Source organism: Scomber japonicus, chromosome 11, assembly GCF_027409825.1.
Source record: "Scomber japonicus isolate fScoJap1 chromosome 11, fScoJap1.pri, whole genome shotgun sequence".
Lineage (NCBI taxonomy): Eukaryota > Metazoa > Chordata > Actinopteri > Scombriformes > Scombridae > Scomber > Scomber japonicus.
This window is the reverse complement of record NC_070588.1, coordinates 27,637,432-27,660,455: the sequence shown is the minus strand read 5'-3', so window position 1 is coordinate 27,660,455 and position 23,024 is coordinate 27,637,432. Positions and strand designations below refer to the sequence as shown.

The 23,024-nt window shown below is 39.2% G+C and overlaps 1 protein-coding gene across 1 annotated transcript; it reads left to right on the top strand.

Annotated features, from left to right (window-relative positions):
- Positions 1 to 4,460: 4,460 nt before the first annotated feature.
- Positions 4,461 to 22,534, top strand: il1rl1 (interleukin 1 receptor-like 1). Its single transcript, XM_053328299.1, has 11 exons — positions 4,461 to 4,557; positions 12,888 to 13,119; positions 13,272 to 13,458; positions 14,095 to 14,245; positions 15,549 to 15,608; positions 16,677 to 16,803; positions 17,109 to 17,257; positions 17,447 to 17,581; positions 19,955 to 20,119; positions 20,579 to 20,721; positions 21,779 to 22,534. The coding sequence occupies exons 1-11, from the start codon at positions 4,461 to 4,463 to the stop codon at positions 22,025 to 22,027; spliced, it is 1,695 nt and encodes a 564-aa protein (XP_053184274.1). The 3' UTR covers positions 22,028 to 22,534.
- Positions 22,535 to 23,024: the final 490 nt, after the last annotated feature.

Genomic DNA, 23,024 nt, shown 5'->3' with positions numbered 1-23,024 from the left:
GATACCAGCAACCATGGCGTTTCCTCACTACGACCCCAGCGCTTCGCTTAGACAGGGACATCAGGCACCGGGATGTCTGCGACCATGCTGTTTTCTAAATCCAACAGCAGCACAGCGCTTGTTTAGACGGAGACATCAGGCACCGGGATGCCTACGACCCATGCTATTTCCTTAAATCTAACAGCAGCACTTTGCTTAGTTATGGACATCAGGCACCGGGATGCCTGCAACCCATGCTGTTTATTTGTCCAACCACAGCACTTCGTTCCAATGGGAACATCGGGCACCGGGATGCCTTCAACCCTTGCCATCCCTTCATTCCAATCACAGCACTCGGCTTAGGCCAGAACATCAGCACCAGGATGCCAATGACCCCTGCTGTTTTTCACTACATCTGCACCACTTCAATTCGGCCAGGATGTTTGATGTCAGTGACCCTGCCGTTTACTCAACCCAACCTTGGCTCGCCTAGTTCGACAGCAGGCAGCTTTTATCGTGGACATCCTGCTCTAGTTGCCACAGAAGCCTGCTCTAGTCAAGGCTCCTGGCACCGAGAGCTGCCAGCACTCTGCTTCAACCGGAACATCTGCCCCCGGGCTTCCAGCGCCCCGCTGTCTCATCATCAAGGTACCAGGATAACCCATATTTGACTACACTGATCCCTGCAGCTCATTTCTCCCGGGCAGTGACACCGGGATGTCATTGCCCCCAAGTGCTACTCCCGCAACTTCATCAGACAGAACGATGCATCGTTCTCCGCCAAATGGCCAGCTGAGACCACCCCCTTTCACACGTTTAACATAAACTACCTGTCGTTCTCTCTCGTCACTTCGACCATTTCATTATCAACGCCCCTTTCACATGTTTAACGTAACCTACACTTCATCCTATCTCATCACTTCTACCATTTCATTATCAATGCCCCGTCACACATTCAAAGTAACATATATATGTCGTCCTATTTCACCACCATAACTATTTCATTATCGACGCTCTATCGTATCGTCCTGTCGCTTCTGTCTTCCTTGTCACGGAAACAATCCTGTCTAGCCGAGCTTCGCTTGTGGTTCCATCTCCTCTCTAGCCGGAACGGTATCTCCTTCTTTTATGATGATCAGCTGACTAACTCCCTTGACATCCAGCTACACTGATGCCGCTCCTTCTGCTGATTTTGGGGGTTTCTACAACGGTAGATGGTTAGCATCAGAATGGCCCCCAGAACTCATGGACAATTGCCCGGTCGCTTCCTCCGCCTCTTCGAAATCTACCCCCGTAGTAGCCACCGCTGTTCTATGGGGACACGAATAGTCTAGTTAATCCATTCTTATACACTATGATAATCTCAGTCGTTGAAATCATTAACCAAGGTCGCTCCAACTCCTTTTCAATCACGCCATTCATGCGTCGCTCACATGGCACTCCATCACTAACCAATATCCTCCGTGCGGCCTACGTCCCAGGCAACCATAATACCATCGCTGACTCTCATTTTATGTTCCAGAAGTTCAGAAACTGGCTCTGCCCGCCAAACCGCTGCCGACTCCAGTTCCTCCATATTCTGCACTGACTTCAATCTGTAAATCCATCTTTAATACTACTGATCTTCGAATTCCAAACTACAATATTAACAGCTTATCTTCTACACTCTCCTCCTACTGGACAGCTTGGAATAAGTTCCAACACTTTCATGACCGACACAACATCATTTCCCCCTCGTTCTATCTCACCACCGTCATCTGCTACATCACCTATGCTCATTCTGCCATGAACATAAAACACCTACTATCAAATCCTACCTCAGCGGTACTAGTTTTTCTCCAAACTAATCACAGGTAATCCCAGCCCAGCCATAAAACATCCCCAAGTAAGTCACTTCTCGCTGGTCTCGTCAGCCAAGAACCAGCCAAACGGCTTTCTCTTACCGCCAATCTGCTGTCCACTTGCTTACACACCATTCGCTGAGGATACCAAACTCCTCACATCGCCCTGACCCTCAAAGCGAGGTTCATATTCCATATTCCATATAGCATCTTCAGTTTCCTTGGATGCTCAGAATTCACTGTGTCACCATCACACTTCGACCCGTGCCGTCTTGCTTGTATCTTGGACTCTCACTATTAACGCTCATTAACGTATCACAGCTATATCTGCTCAGACTCATTGATTCATTCAAATTCTGTCAATAAATCTGTTAAAACGTATCTCGTTGGTGATGTGTTCCTTGCTCGTGAATCGAAGCTTGATAAGCGTAGTTTCGGGAGCGGGAACACACACCAATTACACCCCTTCCGGCTCCTATATAAACAGACCTAACAGCTTCCCCCTCGTTCACTCTCGCTTTCGAGTTTCCCTCCCCCCCGCCCTCTCTTCTGTTCTTCTCTCCTCTCTCATAGGTTCCTGGGGGTTCGTCACTGCCCGGGCGCAGCGGCGGATCCTTCGTCCGACCTCCCCACACCGCATCAAGAATCACCGTATCAAGAATCGTTCCGCATCAAGAATACACAATTCATTCAAATTCTGTCAATAAATCTGTTAAAACGTATCTCGTTGGTGATGTGTTCCTTGCTCGTGGGGGGGGGGGGGGGGGTTCATCATAGGTAGAAGTGATCACAAATTGTTAAAATAGCAGCTCTACATTCTCAAACCACATCACACATTTCCTGTTTAGTCTTTCAGAGAAAACAGTTTAATTTCTTTCTCACACTCTCAGTGCAGTAGACCTCATCCTGTAATCTTTCTTTTATCTTGTTTCTTTGCACAATTGAAGGACAAATACTGGAAACATTCTTACTTAAATGTTTTTACCTCTGGGCATCTCCTATAAAGGATAACACACACACACACACACACCCGCAGCATAAGACAGCTCCTACATCTACACACTGTTGGGTGGTCACTGTTGGTTGGTAGTGTGTCTACCCATTTATGTGTAAACATGTGGCAATTCTTTAGAAATGCAACAGTGTTAGCACATTCACTTCTCAGATTAGCACATTTTCTCTTCTGTACATGTGCTACTTCTTCCTTCTCAATTATCATGCTGCGATCAGTGTGTGCAGTTACTTGTATCAAAGAACACAGTGTTCTGTCATTTGGCACTAAGCCTTTTCATCCTTCAATTATATTAGCTTTATTCTTAGCATTTTGTATAAAAGTGGGGCTGAGGGAGTTTTGAGTTGGTGAACATCCTGTGAGATTATAATTTTTAAATTCATTAGTCTTTATTTTTATTTAGTTTTTCAGTTAGATTTTTTTAATTTCAGTTTAGTTTTAGTTAGTTTAACAAGTGAATATGTTATTTCATTTGAGCAGTTAAACAATGATTTTAATATTCCACAACAAACTTTTTAAAATATCTACAGGTAGTCTGAAAAAAATGGCATAACTGTGGGTGGGATTCAACATAAAATGTATCTTTACACAGATGACGTTTTGCTTTATGTGCTGGAGCCTGAAACTTCTGTTTCAGGTCTTGTTGATGTAATCACTCTGTTTGGATGTTTTTCAGGTTATTTAACTATTTTATCTGTCTATCCCTTTATTTATTCATTGTTTTCCCCTCCAGAGGGAAGGTCCTTTCATTGTACTGGTCAGATGCATGTACTGTAAGATGTATGTGCAGGCTGTCTAGACCAATGTTGTACTGAGTGTTGTTGTTGTTGTTATGTTAATATGTAAAAAGCTTAATAAAGATATTTGAGGAAAAAAATCATCTACAGGTATGCAACTTTGTCTCAAAACACTTTTCTTTAACAACTCCACAAACTACATGGGTGAATGAGTGCTTCAGCTGGGATCCAATCGGTACCTCAAACTGAAACTATTAGAGTATACAGTCAGAGGGTCCACCCAAAAGTTTGTCAAGGTCTGGCAACCGTATTTTAAGGAGGTTCCCCACAGGGATTACTGTATAACCATTGGCATCGACTCGCCCCACGAAGCCCACGCAATATGACCTAAAAGGACGACGGGGCTCTGGGCGTGTGCGTCTCTGGGCATGTGCGTCAGGTGCCAATGTCTGAGTCTCAGTATTCACTGTAATGGGAAGTGCGAAAGGCTGAATGTGTGGCGATTTTTGATTTGTCGTAATAAGTCCCGCCCACTTTCACTGATTGTTACATAATTTTGCAGCTGGCCTAACTTTATAGCTATGTTTGGCAGAGTAGAGGATTATGTGCAACCATCATAGATCATAGGAACTTTTCCTTCCTGTCTGGTCTGCCATAACTGTACTCATTCAACTTCTGCTGCAAGGAGAAAAACACTGACAAATATCTTTCATCATACTAAAACTGTAACGGATAATAGTGGTAGGACCCAATTGCAGCACAGAACACCAGTGAGCAGTTTGAAAGAGTCTATTATAGTCCACAAGGTAACTGAACAGGTATAGACAGAATGTGTAGGACAACAGGCAGGGCTCAGGGTCACCAAAGACAGAGTTGGCAGCAGGTAAGATCATGCCAGTAGCACTCATGGAGTTGAGGTGTACGACAAGGCAGGAGTCTCTGGGCTCTCCTAACAGGATCGAAGCCAAAGGACGCCACACAGCCACAGGCAAACAGGAACAGACAATATTCGAGGTCAGGGACAGAAGGCTGGTGCGTTCACCAGGGTAGACATGAAGAGAGGAGGTCCAAGGCAAGCAGGGTCAAAACTAGCAAAACAGTCAGTAAATTAGTGCTGGAAGGTCTAACATGAACCAATTGTAAATGACAATCTGGCAAAGAGTGAGTAGACAACAGGAGTATATATACTGACAGTATATATAACTGATGAGGTGGGTGTGGCTGATTAGCAGGAATAGAGCAGGGCTGTGATGAATGGAAAGTTACCAGCAGCAAGAGAAGCACAGACTGTAACAGAAACATCCTTTCATTGGAAATCCATGAGCTCCATGGCATAGTGCTATCAGGAGGAAATCAAACCATCCTTCCTGACCATGCTATTCTCCAGAACTGTTACAGCTGTGAGTAACTGATTTATACAAACAGTGAATCATATGCGGTGAGGGAGGTGGGGTGGGCTTTTGGTGCTTAAGCCCCAGATCTTTCATCAAAAGTCCTGGATCTTTTTTAAGCTTTATTTATTTTTTAATATTATAATTATTATTTTTAAATCATCCCCAGACTAATTAATGGCTCACAAACATATACTCTATTACAGGGAAAATGAGCTATCCATCAATCATACCCCAATTATAAAAAAACCCCCAAAAGAATAAATGAAATTTGCCAGCTTTGGTGCATGTAACTAATTTGGCATCTTCCCCAGAGTTTTTGAGCTTTCTAGTCAGGTGACATTCGGGTTGAGGACCGCCTGCTTTCTGTGACTGTTGATCACAGTCTGCTACCACTATTATTACTATTATTTGGCATATTTATATTATTATCATTGTTGTTATTGTTATTTTTGCTGTTGATGTGCTCATGTGCCTCTTTCTCTCTCAACTCCACTGGTAAAGGCAGATGGCGTTCCACCTAGAGCCTTGTTCCGCTTGACGTTTCTTTCCGTTAAAGGAGTGTTTTTCCTTGCCGCGCTTGCCAAGTGTTGGCTCATGTGAGAATGTTCTGTCTCTGTAAAGACTACAGTTTGTACCTGCTCTATGTCGAAAGTGCCTTGAGATATCTCTGTTGTGATTTGGTGTTATATAATTAAAATTGACTTGACTTGTTTGATAGATGAACCCTCTCTTTTATCAATCTCAATCAATCAATCTTTATTTGTATAGCGCCAAATCACAACAAAGTTATCTGAAGGCACTTTCCCCATAGAGCAGGTTCTAAACTGAACTCTTCAGGTTTTAACTTTAAAGAGACCCAACATTCCCACATGAGCAACAGTGGCAAGAAAAAACTCCCTTTTAACAGGAAGAACCCTCAGGCAGAAAGGAAGGATAAGAGAGAGAAGCATAATGAAAATCAACAATGAAGCTAGCTTTTAAATAGTCTGTTTTCGTGGGAAGGTCATGACTACACAGTTTTGGTTTCCTATTGTGGTACAAAATGTTTTTACAGATTTTATTTACACATCTTTAGCCTACTGTGGAACTGTCTACGGGAATACAACACTTCACCCACTGATGACACTGATTTATTTCCTGTCCATTTCGAGAAAATTGTGTCACTGCTTTCTGTCATGAATAGCAAACATTTACATGGTGGTGGTTTGTTTTGTGCCAGCAAACAGAATGATGCACAACCCTTGTACCAACTTGAACAGGCAGTGTAAGCTACCCCATACTTTAATGTCACTTGTACAATATTAGGCAGGATTCCAGCCTTTTTCACTATGGAATATGGATAGCCAAATAAAACATGATCAAACCTGAGCACACTGAGTTCTGGCATTTGTCTGTTTTGTTTGGCCAGCTTCCATATCTGACAAGAAGCTGATGTGGTAATGTGGTGATGTGTGATTTTTCTTCTACCATCATCAGGTCAAAATTAAATTTTTTGGCAGTACTTAGTAATAGCCAGTGGTATAGAGGCTGAAAAGAAACAAGGGAAAGAGAGATGGGTGTGACATACAACAGACTCGAAGAAGCGACATTGAAGGTATGTCAAAAGGTATATCAAACTTTGACTCATTATTCGCAACTGTTTACTGTCTATCCAGTCCTCTCATTGGGAGGCACTGGCAGTCATCTATCTGACTTTACATATATTTATAATGGGATTCATTTATTTAGTTTGTAAAGTCACCGATCCTTAAGAGTCCCATAAACAGACAGGATTGGAGGACCATACCTGATAAGCAGGAGGGCAGCAAAACATAAAGGTGTTACCTCTTGTATGTGCGCTGGAAATTTAAAGTTTGCTCAGGAACAAAAACAAAGTTTTTATGTAAAGTTCAACTTCCTGAAAAGTTGATTCAGCCTATCTATGTACACGTAACCAAATGACCTCTGAGATAATGTCTTATAGATTTGCATAAACCTGCTTTACTCAAGGGTAACTGTGGTAGATTTTCAGAGTAAGAGGAATATTTCTCTCAGTCTGTGCCAATACACACACACACTTACATCTGCTGCCAACAGGGAGGGATTTCTAAGGATTTAGTGAGTGCGGCTCTGTGTGTTTGCATGCACATAGGTGAGGAGGTGGAGGGGAAGATATAGTGGGAGGTGCAATTTGATTTCCCTTTTTCTTATGCTCATTTCGATCTGATGTTACACTCACTCACTGCTGAGTTAAGTGATAGCAGGGAAAGTACAAGACAAGAACAAGACAGGCAATCCAACTGGCACTCTTTTATAAGGTAAGAAAGCCTGTTTGCTGCATGTTCACTTGAATCTTCATTAGACTATAGCCACACAGTCTTGTCTAAACTGAAGAATAGGAGAAAGAAAAACTGAGTAATAAAAGCAAGAAAAAAACATTATTTTTAGAAAAAGTATATATTTTAAATGTAATTACTGAGAGTTGAAAACCTTTTCAGATAGGCAAAAAGCCATTTGAAATTTTCAATATATTGTTTCTTTTGCAACTACTAATAGCTTCATCTATTAGTGTACATTAATGTATAATTATACCAGTGTTAATTGCATATGTTGTAATAATAGCTCTCCAGCCTCTTTAAGCATATTGTTTTGGTTTTCTAGCCCATAAATTCTCATCAGCTCTGCTGGGTGTGTAAATAGGCAGTTCCTTAATAGCATGTCACTTAATTATTAACTGTTGAGTCATTCAGACAATTTTTCCAAATCTACAACTCAGTGCTACATGTTTTATTGAAGATAGCCAAATGTACTTATTTGGCTGCTGATGTCTTTATGAGAAATTGCTTTTCATGTTCAGTCATATAACAAGAGGAACTTGTGTTGAAGATAAGATTATGCTGTCGGACACATGACGGATGTTACTCAAGCAATCGCATATCTGCAGCTACACTGCTGTTTTTTTTAAAAAAAACAACAACTATCATTTGATCAGTTGTCATGCTCTAGCATAAATAAAAGTACACCCCTATGCAGAGGGATATTCTGTCCTTTCATTGTCTGTCCACGAATCATTGACAATACACTGTAGTCAGGATTTTGAATATTTTGTATTACTGAAAAATGTGTTTTAGAGTGATTTGTTTCTTGGTCTTGGTTTTTGTATTGTTGATGTTTGATGAAGCCTTCTTGTCAACCTTAAACTTGGGTGTAACACGTAGTGCACTATACAAAAGTGCTACAACAAATTGCTAACCTAAATATATGGTTACATGTCCCACATTCACATTTTTACTTCAGCAAAAGCACAGAGTACTAGATGATTGGATTATAACTATGGATGCCTTCATTTGTGAGCATCATAGTCTAATGTTGCAACTGGTAAAGGTGGGGCTAATTATAACCACTTTACACTGTGCCAGGTATATTGCACTTTTCATTTGCAGTGAATCTCAAAGAGCTACATCATTAAAACATAGAATATATAAAACAAGTGTTAGTAAAAGTCTTCCTGAATGGAAAGCTTTGTAGACCTTTTTTAAGAGTCTAAGGTCTTTGCTGCCCTTAGTTGGTTCCGCAATTGGGGCACAGCAGAGGAGATGGCTCCATCCCCCATAGGGTGGGTGGAGTAAGATCAACTAATTCCCAGAGGTGGAAAGTAATGAATATCATTTACTTGTGTTACTGTAATTGAGTAGGTTTTTTGTGTACTTGTACTTTTTAAAGTAGTTTTAGAAATCTGTAATTTAACTTTTACTTAAGTATGTTTTGTGTGAAGTATTGTACTTTGCTACATTTTAAATCACTGAGTAAAAAAATATTAGCCAATTTTTTTTTAAAGCAAAGGGGATCGTACAGCATCATTAACCAGCATTATACAATACCTGAGCATTCATAAATTATTGCAGCCTGTGAAACCTGGCAGCTAACTCTTATAGCAATATATAAACTGTAACAGGAACAGAACACAATAAACTCACATGTTTGTGGACGCACACTAAAAGAAATGTCCATTAGACGTTGTGCCGTCATCTGTCTCACTCTGAAGCTAAAGGCAACCTCTAACGGCTTCATGTCTCACTAGAGCTACGTATCGAGTAGTGACAGCAACACTGCCCCCATGGTTTCCGGTGGTACTGCTCCGTCCGTATACAGTCTATGATTTAACGTTGAGCATAAATGGGCCATAACACAGAATTGTGTGATCATTTTAGACTTCATGCCTTATAAACAGTCCAACAAGACCTGGGAGGACAATAGGTGTGTCTTCTCTTTGTCTTCTCTCCTATGTTTTAGCCGGTAGGGAAGATGGGAAGGGATGGAGCAATTTGGTGAGAATTTATAGATGTAGATTATGGGCGGGGCTGAATATTTGTAGGCCGCAGCCGTTACCCTCTCACTAAAGGCATTGAGCATGATGCGTTCACGTGAAGAGGACAGCGTCGGAAATGAGAGAATTGAGCAAGAGCAAATGGTGCACGGGGGCACAGCATTCTTACCGGGGTACTGAAAAGTTAGGTCTTCTTTGGGTCATTTAAAGAAAAGTTATTGCTCTTGTGACTTTGACCCGTAGTGATTCATAGATTTGCAGTATGACTGTTGGTTTACAGCAGAGGCGATTGTAGGACTAGAATCAGACCTTTAGAGGGGCTCAGCTCCTAATAAGAATTTGAGATTCAATGCCCTGCAAGTGTGCAAAAATAATAATAATTCAATGTTTCCCACAAATTTTTTATAGACTATGGAAGGTTTATCATTTATTTTTAGGGGTGCTGAGATAAAATTTAGGGGTGTTAGAGAGTCCCTTTAAAAGGGTTTGATATCGCCCCTGGTTTACAGAATCATGTCTGTCGATGGATTTGTATGTGAATAGCAGTATGTTAATCCAGAAGGTGGCTGGGCAATGAAAACAGAATTAGAGCTATAAGTTCTGACTTCTGCTGGCTGAGCTGGCTATTGCTGGTTTACGACACTTCAATCATGTGGCTCTTTTAGATCTCGAAATGTGATTAGGCCAAATGGATCAAATGCTGATAGTAAAGATGTAAATTACAGGAGACTCTTACAAATACGTTAAAAGAGAGCTTAGGCTATGTGACAGCTTGAGTATATGGAAGCTATAGCGCACATAACAACTTAGTGTTAATGAGTCATTAATAGTCAATGGTGAATTAGTCAGACTCAGACTTCCTGTTTTGTGGTCTGGCTTGCATTTCAATCAGGAGAGACAAGTGAATAAAGTAAGATATTTATTGTGAATATGAGAGAACAAAGTCTTTAGTAATAGACATCTATGAGGAAACATCCTGGGACGACTACAAATACAGATCCCCCATGATGTCCAGACACTGGCTGTGGTAATTGCTGATGAGTCTGATGAGAAGATGGCAGAATGGAAGATAGATTGCAGATCCTATGGCGAATGGCACACGAAACAGCTGTATGACAACAGTGGCGAGATGATAGGCGTGGTATATTGCTATTGGTTGCCGATAGCAAAACGCAAAACAACCTAACCCTAACCCTAACCACTAGGAAGTAGATGAGCATGCATGAATATTGAACTGAACTTTCGCTAAGCTTCATTTGTATGCAGAGCAGTTTCCAGTGTTTCAGGCTTTTCTCCACATTTCAGCACATAGATGGGTTCATAATGAATAGTGCAGAGAGCAAATTGCTTAACCACAAACCAACTTTAGTATATTTTTCTTCTTTTACTATAACATACAATTGTCAAAATACTACAAATACTACTACTAATAATACAATAATATTAACGTGACTCAGCCAGGTCTGAAACGTGTGTCTGAATCTTACAATAATTTTGTTCAGATATTATTGAATGTATCAAAGATTTCACAGTACTGATGTTGTGTTTCATGCTAACAGCTGGCTGTAGAGAGAGAGAGGTGGCACAGTGATTAGGCAATGAGGTCAAAGCGTTAAAATGATGTGGTAAATAGGCACAGTTGAGCAGGATGAAACACATGTCAGACTTGTGCAAAGAAGTGTGTGACTTGTTTTCTCACAGTGAGAGACAGACTGACAGACAGAGGCCTTACTGCTTTCCTACATACGGGGAAAATGAATATAATATAACATCAATTGACTCCTATTGTAGAATAATTTAACTGAAGATTTTCTACAAATATTATTAATGAAAACCTGGTCCACAGTGTACAGGACTTCAGACTGGGACAATTTTTCACCTTCCAATGGGACAATAACCCTGGGCACACAGCCAACACGATGCAGGAGTGGTAGGAGTATTAATGTGCTTGAGTGGCGGCCCAGCCACAGCCTTGACTTTTTACTGACAGTACAAGTAAAGGTACTTTCCACCCCTGCTGATAATACAGTTGGTTGACTAAGAATGCAGATACAGACTAGAAATCATCTGTTCCTCTTGTCTTCTTGGTGCATCCAAATTTGTACAGTATAAAGAAAAACTAAAATAGAAACTACCAAGTACTCTAACAGGAAATGTCACATCCTTGCAGTCACATTTGATTTCCTTTCTAACATCCGGTGTGTGGTTCTTGTAGAAGAATTACCTGCTAAACGGATGTGATCTAAATGTTCTGCAGAAATATGTTTCAGGAAGTTACGTTGTGCAAGAAGGTTCTTGTTGAGACATTATTTAACAATATGATTTAACATTGAATGTATCCTGTCTCTTTCAGCGAATGGATTCTTCCAGACTTCTCTTCTTCATACTAATGGTGATATCTGGATCTGAGTATTCAGGTAGTGTACTACACACATATTGATGAAGAAGACTACAGGGAAAAGAGCAGTGTTTATGCAGCAGTAACCATTAAAGAAGTCAACTCCCTTGATCCAGCATATACAGTAACAGTACACTCAAAGTGCCGAAACTGCACATATAGTAGAACCTGTCTAAAATGATACAGTACCTATATCACAGTGAACTAAACCGCTCCAAAAAGGGTTAAGGTAAGGGTTAGACATTAAGGATATCAATCTAAGGATATCAATTGTGCATCAGTTTCATCAGCTGTAGTGTAAATGAAAGTGACAACAGGTGCAGTGGAGAGACAAAAACAAGAAAACTCCCAATGGTTTTGCACGTGATGACCACAGACAATTGCTCTCTCCTTATCCTTCATGACTGATTTTTCTCTAGTCTTGTGTTCTGCTAGTGTCCTCGTCACTACTAGTATAATGAGGTGGTACCTGCAGCCCAATCAGGGTGCACAGGTAGTCCAGGACAGGGCTATAGAATCTCAGTGTGATCTTACCTGGTTAATTATTGCTTATACGTAATAATAATAATAATAATAATAATAATAATAATAATAACAACAATCCTTGCAGCAGACAAGCTTCTTCTTCCACTGTATTTTGGCTCTATTCTATAATCTATGAACAGATGCAAGAATTAAATAAAAACATATTCTTACCACCGTTATCATCACCATGAAATTTCATCACCTTCTTTATGTATTGTAGATACAAAGTTTCAAAAAAAGATTGCAATAATCTCACTGTCGACTGGTTACACCAATTATCACATGCAGGAAGTAATATTATTGTACTTTTCACTTTCATCATCTTCTCTCATTTTCAGCTAGCTATGATGGAGGGGATGATGACTTGATGTGGATCATTCCTGGTTGAGTATTTCTTATAATAATAATATAATAATAATAATAATAACAACAACAATCTTGCTGCAGTGCTTCTTTGTCCACTGTATTTTGACTCTATCCTATGATCTATGAACAGATGCAGGAATTAATTAAAAATATATTTTACCACCATTATCATCAACAGAAATGTCATCACCTTCTTTATGTATTGCAGATACAAAGTTTAAAAAAAGAGATTGCAGTAATCTGGTCTTTATGGTCGACCTGTGCAGTTATCACATGCAGGAAGTAAAATGTTTGAACTTTGTTATTTCAATGTCCTCTCTCATTTTCAGACTGTGAGGATAATGGGCTAGAAGACTTTAACCTTCTTGAAGGTGAAGCATTTCCTTTTGTGCCTAGTGATCTGGAGGACTGGAAGCTCCCAGATGAACATTTCTTGTGGTACAAAAACAGCTCCAAGATCGAGTACATCTCCTCTGATGAAAAAGAGAGGATACATTACCATAGTGGCGCGCTGCTTTTCTTAAACCTCTCCACTGAGGACTCCGGCTTTTACACTGTCCAGTAAGAATACTTGTTTTTATAAAATATTGTGGAAGTTTAAGGGAATAATGTGTCTTATTTCCTTTATTAAAGTGAGATCATTCTTGTGACAGAGATGCTCTGTTGGCATGGTGTCTGATGTGAATCACAGAGACATGTTGCTTGTCTTCTAGGTATAACAGATCAGGACAGTGTGACAACTATCGTTTGGAAGTTAATGTCTTCAATGCAAGCTATAAAAGCGATGAAGTCATTCTCTTTGGAAAAATTGAAAACTCTGACGTGAACAAACAGGTCACATGTCCAGATTCTGTCAAGTTCATTTGTGACGATTTTAATGGAAGATTCACCTGGTACAAGGTATGGGCACTTCAACTTACATTCACACCTGCCGTGAACAACTGTGAATAGTTAGGATGTGTTTAAAGATCAAAATGATTTTTGTATCTTTGGTGAACTGATAATCATTTGATAATAATGGACACATTTGTGAAAAAAGGATTATAATAGAAACCCAGTATTTGTAACAATTCATGAAAGTTCTGGTGACAGCTCTGGTTTTGTGTGCAACAGTAGTCATATAGTATATTATTAGCCTTTTCCAACAAATGTGCCAATGTACAGTAAGGCAAGAGAATCTAATGATAACCTGTTGATTTGTCTGCTTTAAAATAAGTAAAAATACAGTATGATAAATATAGGAAATATGTTTTCCTTTAATAAATGCATATTCATTGAGGTTACCAAAGAGGTCTTTGCTGTTTTTAGTTGGAAATAACTATTTTTTTCTGTGGAACTTCTGCATCATTTCCTTCCCCTCTCTTGTGTGTGTTCAAACGGGACACTTTCTACATAAATAGTACTTTAGTAAAAAATGACATAGCGTTTCTAATAGCTTCAGAGGAAATAAAAAGACATATTTTGTTGTAAATGAAAGCATCACCAAACATCTGAAAATTATTTTTTTCCTCCTCACGTTTGTGTCCCCTGCTACAGGACTTCAATATTCTTAAAGATCGCCATGGAGACAGCATCAGGATAGCAAATGCCAACAAAGATGATGAGGGCATCTACACTTGCATTTGTACCTGGGAACACAATCACATACTGTACAACTCTTCAGGCTCCAGAAGGTTATTACTATTGGGTGAGAGAACACTTTTTATAAGCTTTTAGTCATTGCAGTGGGAGTCAAAAGGATGCAAAAATCATCTGTGTGTCCTGATGGATTGTAAAAAATGCCATGACCTCACACAAGATGCAAGCATTTAATAATTATGTAGAATAAGAAGACTGATATTTACAAAATGGGGCGATGTGGTTCTTTTTGTAATGGTACCTTTAGTAATGAAACATCAAGAATAGAGATATGTAGCAGTTCTGATATCTTTTGTCATTTTATAAAGAAACCTATTAATCCAGCTCATATTTATTAGCTTTTAATAGCCGAGTTATGTATAGCTCAATAGACTTCCACCAAAACAACAGGGAAAGTCATATCTGACCTATTCTTTATGTACTGTATTTCTCCACTAAGCCACTCATTTAGCTTTAGTAATGCAAAAATCAACTCATTCTCGCAAAGCAGGTCAAATTGTTAACAGAGGACTCATGATAAACAAATGTGGCTTGTAAAAATATCTGTAACTCCCTATGCTCAAATGAATGTATCACTTAACATGTTAGTGGTGATTGAGCCTCCACAACAAAGCTGGAAATTCAAGGAAATATTTTAAAATTAAAAAAAGAAAGTAATACGTTTTCAAGCATTGATTCTACTGTACTAAGCCAGTCAACATTTGCTAAGAATAATGTTGACTTTCCATCACCAAAAAATGTATCTATCAGTATTTTTTATTATTGTTCACCAAATGATTGTATTACAGATTTAAATGCACTGGTCACAGTCATACTACTGTTGCATACCATATATACAGTATAGTCACATTGGTTGTTTTTCATATTTCAATGACAGTTTATGAATGTGGCACAGCTTTTACTTCATTATGACTTAATAATCCAATGCAAAAAGCTACTGGTTGATCTAGTGACACTTGTATTTTAGTGTAAGAAGCACTTTTACATACTGAACATCTCCAATATTTAGACTGAACATAGTGATTTTTGTGTGGCTTAACTAGCACTCAGCTAGCCATAGAACAGCACCCTACTAACCCTAACCCTAACGCTAACCCACCCAACTGATAAAACCTTATATTTGGTATCATAGACTAACAATGTTTCTAAAAAGAATATCATTTTAAATAATGTACCTTGTGTAAGGACAACTTTGTGTTAGAGAAAAGAGTTGACACTATTTTTGTGTACCAGCCCAGATTATTGATTTGGATTCTAACACTAGAATGAGACCAATGAGACCATTGTCAAGTGTCCTACACAACAGAACAGAAAGCAGTTTAATTGTGTGTTTTATGTTTGCTTGTCTACAGAGCCTAGTTCCCCACGTGAACCGGAAATCTTGTCAAACACGGATCAGTTTGCTGATGAAGGTAGACTTCACCTAATAAAACTAAAATGCTGTCATGACATTGAAAATACAACAAGGTGTCTCTACGCTTAGTGGTGTGGTTAAATGGTGTGTTATTGATTGTATATTAGTGTTGCTATTCAGTACATTCTTGTTGAGTGAGATACTTGGTAAGTTGTTTTCATCAATCTATTGATAGAAATTGTATTTTCACTGGTCCGAATAAATATTATTGGTACTTTAGTAATACCAGTAAGGATATATCAGAAGTTAATACACTTGAAGATTAAAATAAAATACAATTTCAGGGATTATTACATCCTCTGGTGACCATGAATGTGTATTCCAAATTACATCCAATCCGTCCACATATTTAGATATTTCATTCAGAACATTATATGCAAACCTCATTGTTGTATCAGATAAAATGTCTAGGGATCACCAAAGTTAAGATCCATGCATGTCTGTACTGTACCACATTTTGTGTGAATCCTTTCAGAGGGTGTAGAGAGAAAACATTTGACCTGCTAGTGGTGCTAAAGGAAAATTCAGGGAATAAAGTAATTTGTATTCCTACTCAGGGGACCATGAATATCTGTACAAAATTACAAATTACATCAAATTACAGAGATAGTTCAGTTTAGATCAAAGTGGTGGACTAAACCAACAATTTCCATTATCACTGTTTATCTAAAAAGCAATGAATGTGCTCCCAGTTTGTTTTTGATGACATTGAGCTGTTTTTCTTGTGAAGGAGGAAGACACTAATTCTAAATTATTTTTGACCAAAATGCCTGCCAAATAAATGTAAGGTACTTTTTGAATGTGGTCACAATGTTGTTGTCTGTTTGTCTAGTTTGGATTTTGCTCATGTAGGGGTCTGGTCATTGAACACATTCAGAACTGTTTTTAAGTCCTTACATTGGTCACCTGTCAATTCCCATATTCTACTTCATGGTCTCACATGCTAACAGTTGTCTGTCTACAAATAAATGAGCAGAGGTTGATGTGTCTAAATGAATTTCACTTCCATGTGACTGTTTCCAGTTAAATCTGTCTGTTCTTCTACTTGTTCTTCTACTTGTGCCAGGTGCTGAGACCAAGCTGAACTGCTCGGTTTTCTGTGGGTTCAACACACCAAAAGACTGTGAGGCTAGCTGGCATGTTAACGGACAACCTTTTGTCAATACAAAGGGATACAATCAAACCATCAAAACGTAAGTTCAAAAGTAAAAGCATAGTATATACACTTGTCGGTGTGAAATGCAAAAAGTGGTAGAGTCAGTTCAGCTGTAAGATTCAGTGTTATGTAAGATTCATACATGTACATTTCACTCTAAATTTGAAGATCCCCTCCACATGTATACTTAAACATATAGAAATGTTCTGCTTGGAACAATAACGGGTCTCAAAAGTTTAACTGCTGGACACTAGATGTCTCCTGTTTCACTGTAAAGTCCAATCTCAGTGTTTGTGCATTGATCCCGTTTTCTTAATGAACCATCTCTGCATCCTTGTTCAGAATCACCGAAAATCCTTCAAAGAGGACCATCTCCACTGCAATCCTCACCATTGAAAGAGTGTCTGCTAAAGACTTCCAGGAAAAGTTTGAATGCGTTGGCCAGGGCTTTTATGAGGAAAAGCGTGCCGTATTCACTCTGAAACGAAGAGGTTAGTGTCAGTTTCACTCTTTGGCTACATGGCTAATACTTAGTGGGATCAATTTTGGTTTAAGTCTGTTTATTAAATATTACAGTATATCACAGTGAGAAAAGGGTACATGACCGCCACCCTAATCCTTAAGTGACACAGACCTACACACATCTTCATTATAACTTTCATTTTGTGTTTGTCTTCCAGCAACAATAGTTCCCCTGGTTATTGGAGGGTTGTGTGCATTGCTCTTGTCTGTGTTCTTGGCCATGTTGGTTAAGTACTTTGCCATCGACCTTGCTCTCCTCTTCAGACCCTACTTCCCACTGAGCCGTCAAAAAGGTAAAGAAAGAAGGGTTTGTTTTCTACCTATTTCACTGTTTGAACGTGCCACCACCGGCTATTTGTGGCCCAGCTAGGTATTTTGCCCTGCTCACAATTTTAAAGAAAATGAATAAACATTAAACTTCTTGGATGGTGTTCTGTGGAAGTTTCTTGTAAAGAGAAATGCTGCAGAGGTGGGGAATTTCCCAGTGCACTTATGCAATGGATGGAGGTGGTAGTAGCAGAAACACACCACAGGTATAGTTGATAATAAGCTTCATTGTAGATCAATGACAGGTATGATAGGTTAACAGAAGAATAGCATCATGGTATAGTCCATGAGGCAGAAGATCAGAACCAGATTCACCCACAACTGAAACTCACACTGCAAAAAAAATATGGCATAAGTAATACCAGGCAGCCAAGGGGACAGGCAGACAGAAATCAGGTACAAAGAGGTGAACTCATAGTCAGGGACAGAAGGCCTAGACATTTACCAGAGCAGAGAAAAGGCAGGATGGACAGGGCTGAGCAGAGTGGGAACTGGGGAAGTCAACCCGATAGTGAGTGCTGGAGCATCTTGCATGAGAACAAAGAACAATCTGCCAAGGAGTGAGTGAGCAGGAAAAGCATATACCTGTATACTGGCTAGATTACTGATGAGTTCCAGCTGAGTGTCCAGTTGGCTGACTAGCAGAGTGGAGCAAAGGTGGGGTGAATGGGAGAGCAGACTGACAACTTGTGAGTCTCAGCAGATAGATGAAAACCAGCTACTTGTGGGGAAGAACAGAGACTTTTCTTAATTTTCCATTTTGTGCTTCACTGAAAAACTTTGGACATGACTGCCTGAGGTACCGTGTACCACTCCTGGATCACATCACAAAGATCCACAACACACAACTCAGTTTGGGGGACCAAATAACCGATCGTAATATATTGACTGTGTGAACTCAGTAAGGACTCTGAGAAATGACCCTGGTTGGGAAAAAGTGCACTGTATTAAGTGTGTGCTATCTGCTCACTTGCTGTGTTGTGTGCCAATGATTAAGGGGATGGTAGGGTTCTCATCCCCTTTATAGGGTCCCAATTGTAAATTTAAGAGTTAAAATTGCCCGCCATTTCCCGCATTGTACAGGGCCACTCTGACCACACCATAGTCCACCTGATTCCTGCGTACAGGCAGAAATTAAAACTCTCTAAACCTGGTGTGAGGACATCTAAGAAGTGGACCAATGAAGCTATGGAGGATTTCTGTGCATGCTTGAAGTGTACTAGCTGCAACAATGCCAAACCCTGGTTTATAGCAAAGGTCGGAGAGGAAGAATCATTTAGGAGTGAGAACAAGGACTTAAAACCTGTATTTATAGACATGGACATTACATGTTGTATTGATGTAAATTCCTATAATCTTATATTTGCACACCTTATATTACTTATTATTATTATTAACATTGGAAGTAGTAGTAATTGCACACTGCATTAACTGTTTCCTCAAAATCAATATTTTGTACATTTAATCAGATTCTGATTAATAGGAGTAATGTTTTTATCCTTGAGGCCTAAGAAATATGTAAAGAGTAACAGTAAATTGAGTGTTAAGTACATTTTCTTCCATAATAACTTCACAAAGTGGAATTTTGTAATATAATTATGCATTTCTTTGTGCATCACCACCACACACTGTGGATCAATAGTGTGTAACCAATGTCAATAATGTACAAAGTGATGCGCCTCCATGTGTGCCCTTGTCGAGTGATAGAAAGAAAACAGGGACCTATGCCTAAATCATGGAACTACTAGTGGTCAGAAAGTCCAAACCTGCCTCCTGACAGAAAGTTGAACCAATCAATCAGTTGACATGCATGGCTGCACAACACTGTTTTTGTGAGGTGGAAGCCTTTGTTACTTACAATTACACATACAACTTGTGGATCTCAAGTGATTAATCTTCACAAAAGCATAGTTTCATCTATATTATTTTTGTTTCTTTTGTTTTTTGTATATTACTCATTGAGTTTCTTCATAGTGAACATATTACTAATCTCCTGGCTGCAGTCATGCAACCCCACTTCAGTCACATTGCTTTGATTTACGCTTTTCTTGTCCTTGTGACTCAAGCTTTACAAAAACTAAATGGGAATGTTCCAATTAAAATCAAATAAAACAAATAACATCTAATGTGGTTGGGGTGGTTTCACTGTAATTATCTATTTTTCCAGGAACTCTACACTTACATTCAGGTTCCAAAACATTCATGCCCACTACTTAACCTAATTCTGTAAATTGCAGGGTGTGGTGACAAGATTGCACTTGTTAATAATGATCTCTGGAAGATATATTTTATAGTATTTTAAATGTAAACTGAAGTTTGTTGTGTCATGTTTTTCACAGATGCAAAATTGTTTGATGCCTATGTGGTCTACCAGACGCCGAGTGGAGACAAGGCCGCTGAGGACATGTTCTGTCAGTTTGTCACAAAGATTTTGCCCTCTGTGCTCGAGGAAAAGTGCGGATATCGACTTTTCATTCATGGGAGGGACGACATACCTGGGGAAGGTCAGAATTATTATTATTTGGATACAGGGGCTCTAATATATGACTTCTTCAAAACACAATGAAGCTGTGATTTCATCCACATGGTCTACATTACTAACTCAGGGAAAAAGACTTTGTGCCTGTGCTCACCAAGGCTCTCGGCCAATGAATAAGACAAAGACTTATTCATAAGACACAGTAAAAGTTTTGATTGTGGTTTTAATTATGGAAAAAACATGTAATTGCTGGTGAACTCTCTCTGAAAGGGTCCTTAATAATAATAATAATAATGATAATAATAATAATAACTTTATTTTGTATAGCGCCTTTCATGAAACCCAAGGTTGCTTCACAATGACAAGAACACAGATAAAAACACAACCCTGGAGTGTTTTGTGATGGTACAAGCCTTAGTAACCATGTATAGAATTTAAATGTAGCTCTCTAACCCTAACCTTAACCCTAACCTTAACCCCACAGATCGTCTGGAGTTGGTGGAGGACCGTATGAAGCAGAGCAGGAGGCTGATGGTCATCCTCACCTCCGGTTCAGAATCAGAGAGAGAGGTCACGGACATATGCCCCACCTCTCCCTTAAACTCAGTCGGAGGGTTTGACTGGCAGGTAAAAGTCTCAAAAATCTAGATGAAAAAATTAGAAGAGTTTAGGTGAGATGGATGGTTATTTTACTGGTGCCAAATTCAATATCAAAATCTAATTAGTTTAAGGGATTTAGCTGACAATTTTTTATTGCAGGAGCTAAACCAATAAGGATAATAACTCATCCTACTTTGTGTACTTTGTGTGTATCCGAAGTCTCAACATCTTATTCCTCTGTGCCAAAGACCTCAGGTGTTGTCAAGGTGATTAATGCTCTGTAGATGTTTGGAAATCTGATGTTTTGTTGGCCAGCATTCCTGGGGAGTTGAAGAAAGAGTGGATCCTGTTGTTTGTACTATCTACATTTCAATCTCTCATTAAGTGTATTCTGAGCTATTAGTAAATGCATTTTGTTTGATTTACCTGATGCCTTAGGTAAAAACCGGTGTATAAGTAGCACCTGTGTATAAGACGCAGTCTATTTTAGGGTGTGTCATGCAGGGAAACACAACAAAAACACACATATTACACCTAAAACAGTGTGTCGGGTTAATGGTTAATGGTCCGGTAATAATTTACTTTACTGATCTGGACCGGTCAGACCGGGTTCGGATTAGGCTATGAGTTTAAATTAAACCTTTTAAAAGAATACAGTAACTTTACCTATTTGATATGGTGTGTAGCTGTGTGCTTACTCTAGTCCTAAAAACTCTTCATCAGAGCGGTCACTGTGTGCAACCAGGCATGGACTGGCCATAGGGCGTACCGAGCAATGCCTGGTGGGCCGACGCACCTTTTTGGGCCGGGGCTGCTGGGCTATCATAATTTTTTTTTTCTTTTTTCTTTTTTTGTCGGCCGTGACGGTATTTGGAACACGAAATGCGGCCCATTGGTTGATTTTCTCGAAGGACAGTGGGCTAGTCCAATGAGATCGCACACCGGTGTATAAGATGCACTCCACTTTTAAATGAAAAATTCTTTGATACTGGCCTCTGATATTTAATGGAACCAATGTCATTAGTTCTGCCTGTGACACTGAATTTGTGAAAATATTAAGCAATTGCTGTTGATCATTTTCCAGGTGGGGCTTCACCAAGCACTGATCCAGAGGGAAATGAATGTGATTCTGATCCAGCTGGGGGACACGGGGCCAGAGGGATACACACACCTTCCGCCTGGTTTGCAGCATCTGATTCGCTGTAGCGCCCCCATTAGGTGGCCAGAGAGTTCAAGCAGTGCTGCCATGTGGAAGTCACGCTTCTGGAAGAGAGTGCGATACCTGATGCCTGCCAAGCCAGCCTCAAAATCTACACAGTCTCTTATTATCTGAAGCCTCTATGGGCTGCACCAGTCTGTATAAAGAATATCAGAGTAAACCATTCAGAGGCAGTGTAGGGCGAGACTTGTCAAGAAAAGCAGTAGGACACATTGTGACATGTCAGTTATGTGTTATTATGTATTTACAGTATGTAAGTGTGCGTTTAGTTTCATAGTTCTATTTATTCATCCATAAAATAGTGAATATTTCAGGGCTCACACTCAACCTACTTACCTATAAGGTAAATCACACTGAAAGTATAAAATAAATATGACTAAAAAAAAACCAACTCTATCATCTCATGACCAGGTTTATCTTTGAGAAAATCAACCACGAAAACCGCTCTTTAGTTTTTATTGAAGTTTATTGCCATGCTGATATCAGATTGCTACTGTCGCTGACTTGTACTGATGTGAATGTAAACTTAATTTATACATTCTGTGACCAATTGTGTGGTTTCATTTTCAAATGAATGTAACAAGGGTGTAGATCCTTTAAATACTAGCATCTATATATAGTACTGACATAATTAATAATGACACAGTGTGTGTGTGTGTGTGTGTATATATGTATATATATATATACATATATATATATATATATATATATAGTTTTTTTACAACACGTGAATAATTATGATTTTTTTTAACTTCATATTATCCTGGTAATAGCCTTTAATAGATTCATGTCAATCTTGTATTGTATTTATTCCATAGGGCACTGGCCCCTATGACTATTTTAGTATTACTACTTTTAGAAATGAACACTTGTAACTTACACACATCAATGTTGTCATAATAGAATAAGGAATAGACTGTTATCTTTTATCTTTCATGTCAAATAGTTTCAGTAGAGCAATTCCCTGTCATGCCATGTCTACAATACAGGCATTACACCACTGATAACATCTGTTTTATATTATCCTAATGCTTTATGTGGTAGAAGGTTGAGCACAAACCAACTCAGGTTAAGATTGCTTGCTGAAAGCATTCACATGGCTTGAACAGGT

Coding starts and splice junctions, on each gene's coding strand:
- il1rl1 (XM_053328299.1), top strand. CDS start 4,461: ATGCCAGTAGCACTCATGGAGTTGAGGTGTACGACAAGGCAGGAGTCT. Junction 13,459..14,094: donor GAAGATTCACCTGGTACAAG/GTATGGGCACTT, acceptor CCCCTGCTACAG/GACTTCAATATTCTTAAAGA. Junction 20,722..21,778: donor TCGGAGGGTTTGACTGGCAG/GTAAAAGTCTCA, acceptor ATCATTTTCCAG/GTGGGGCTTCACCAAGCACT.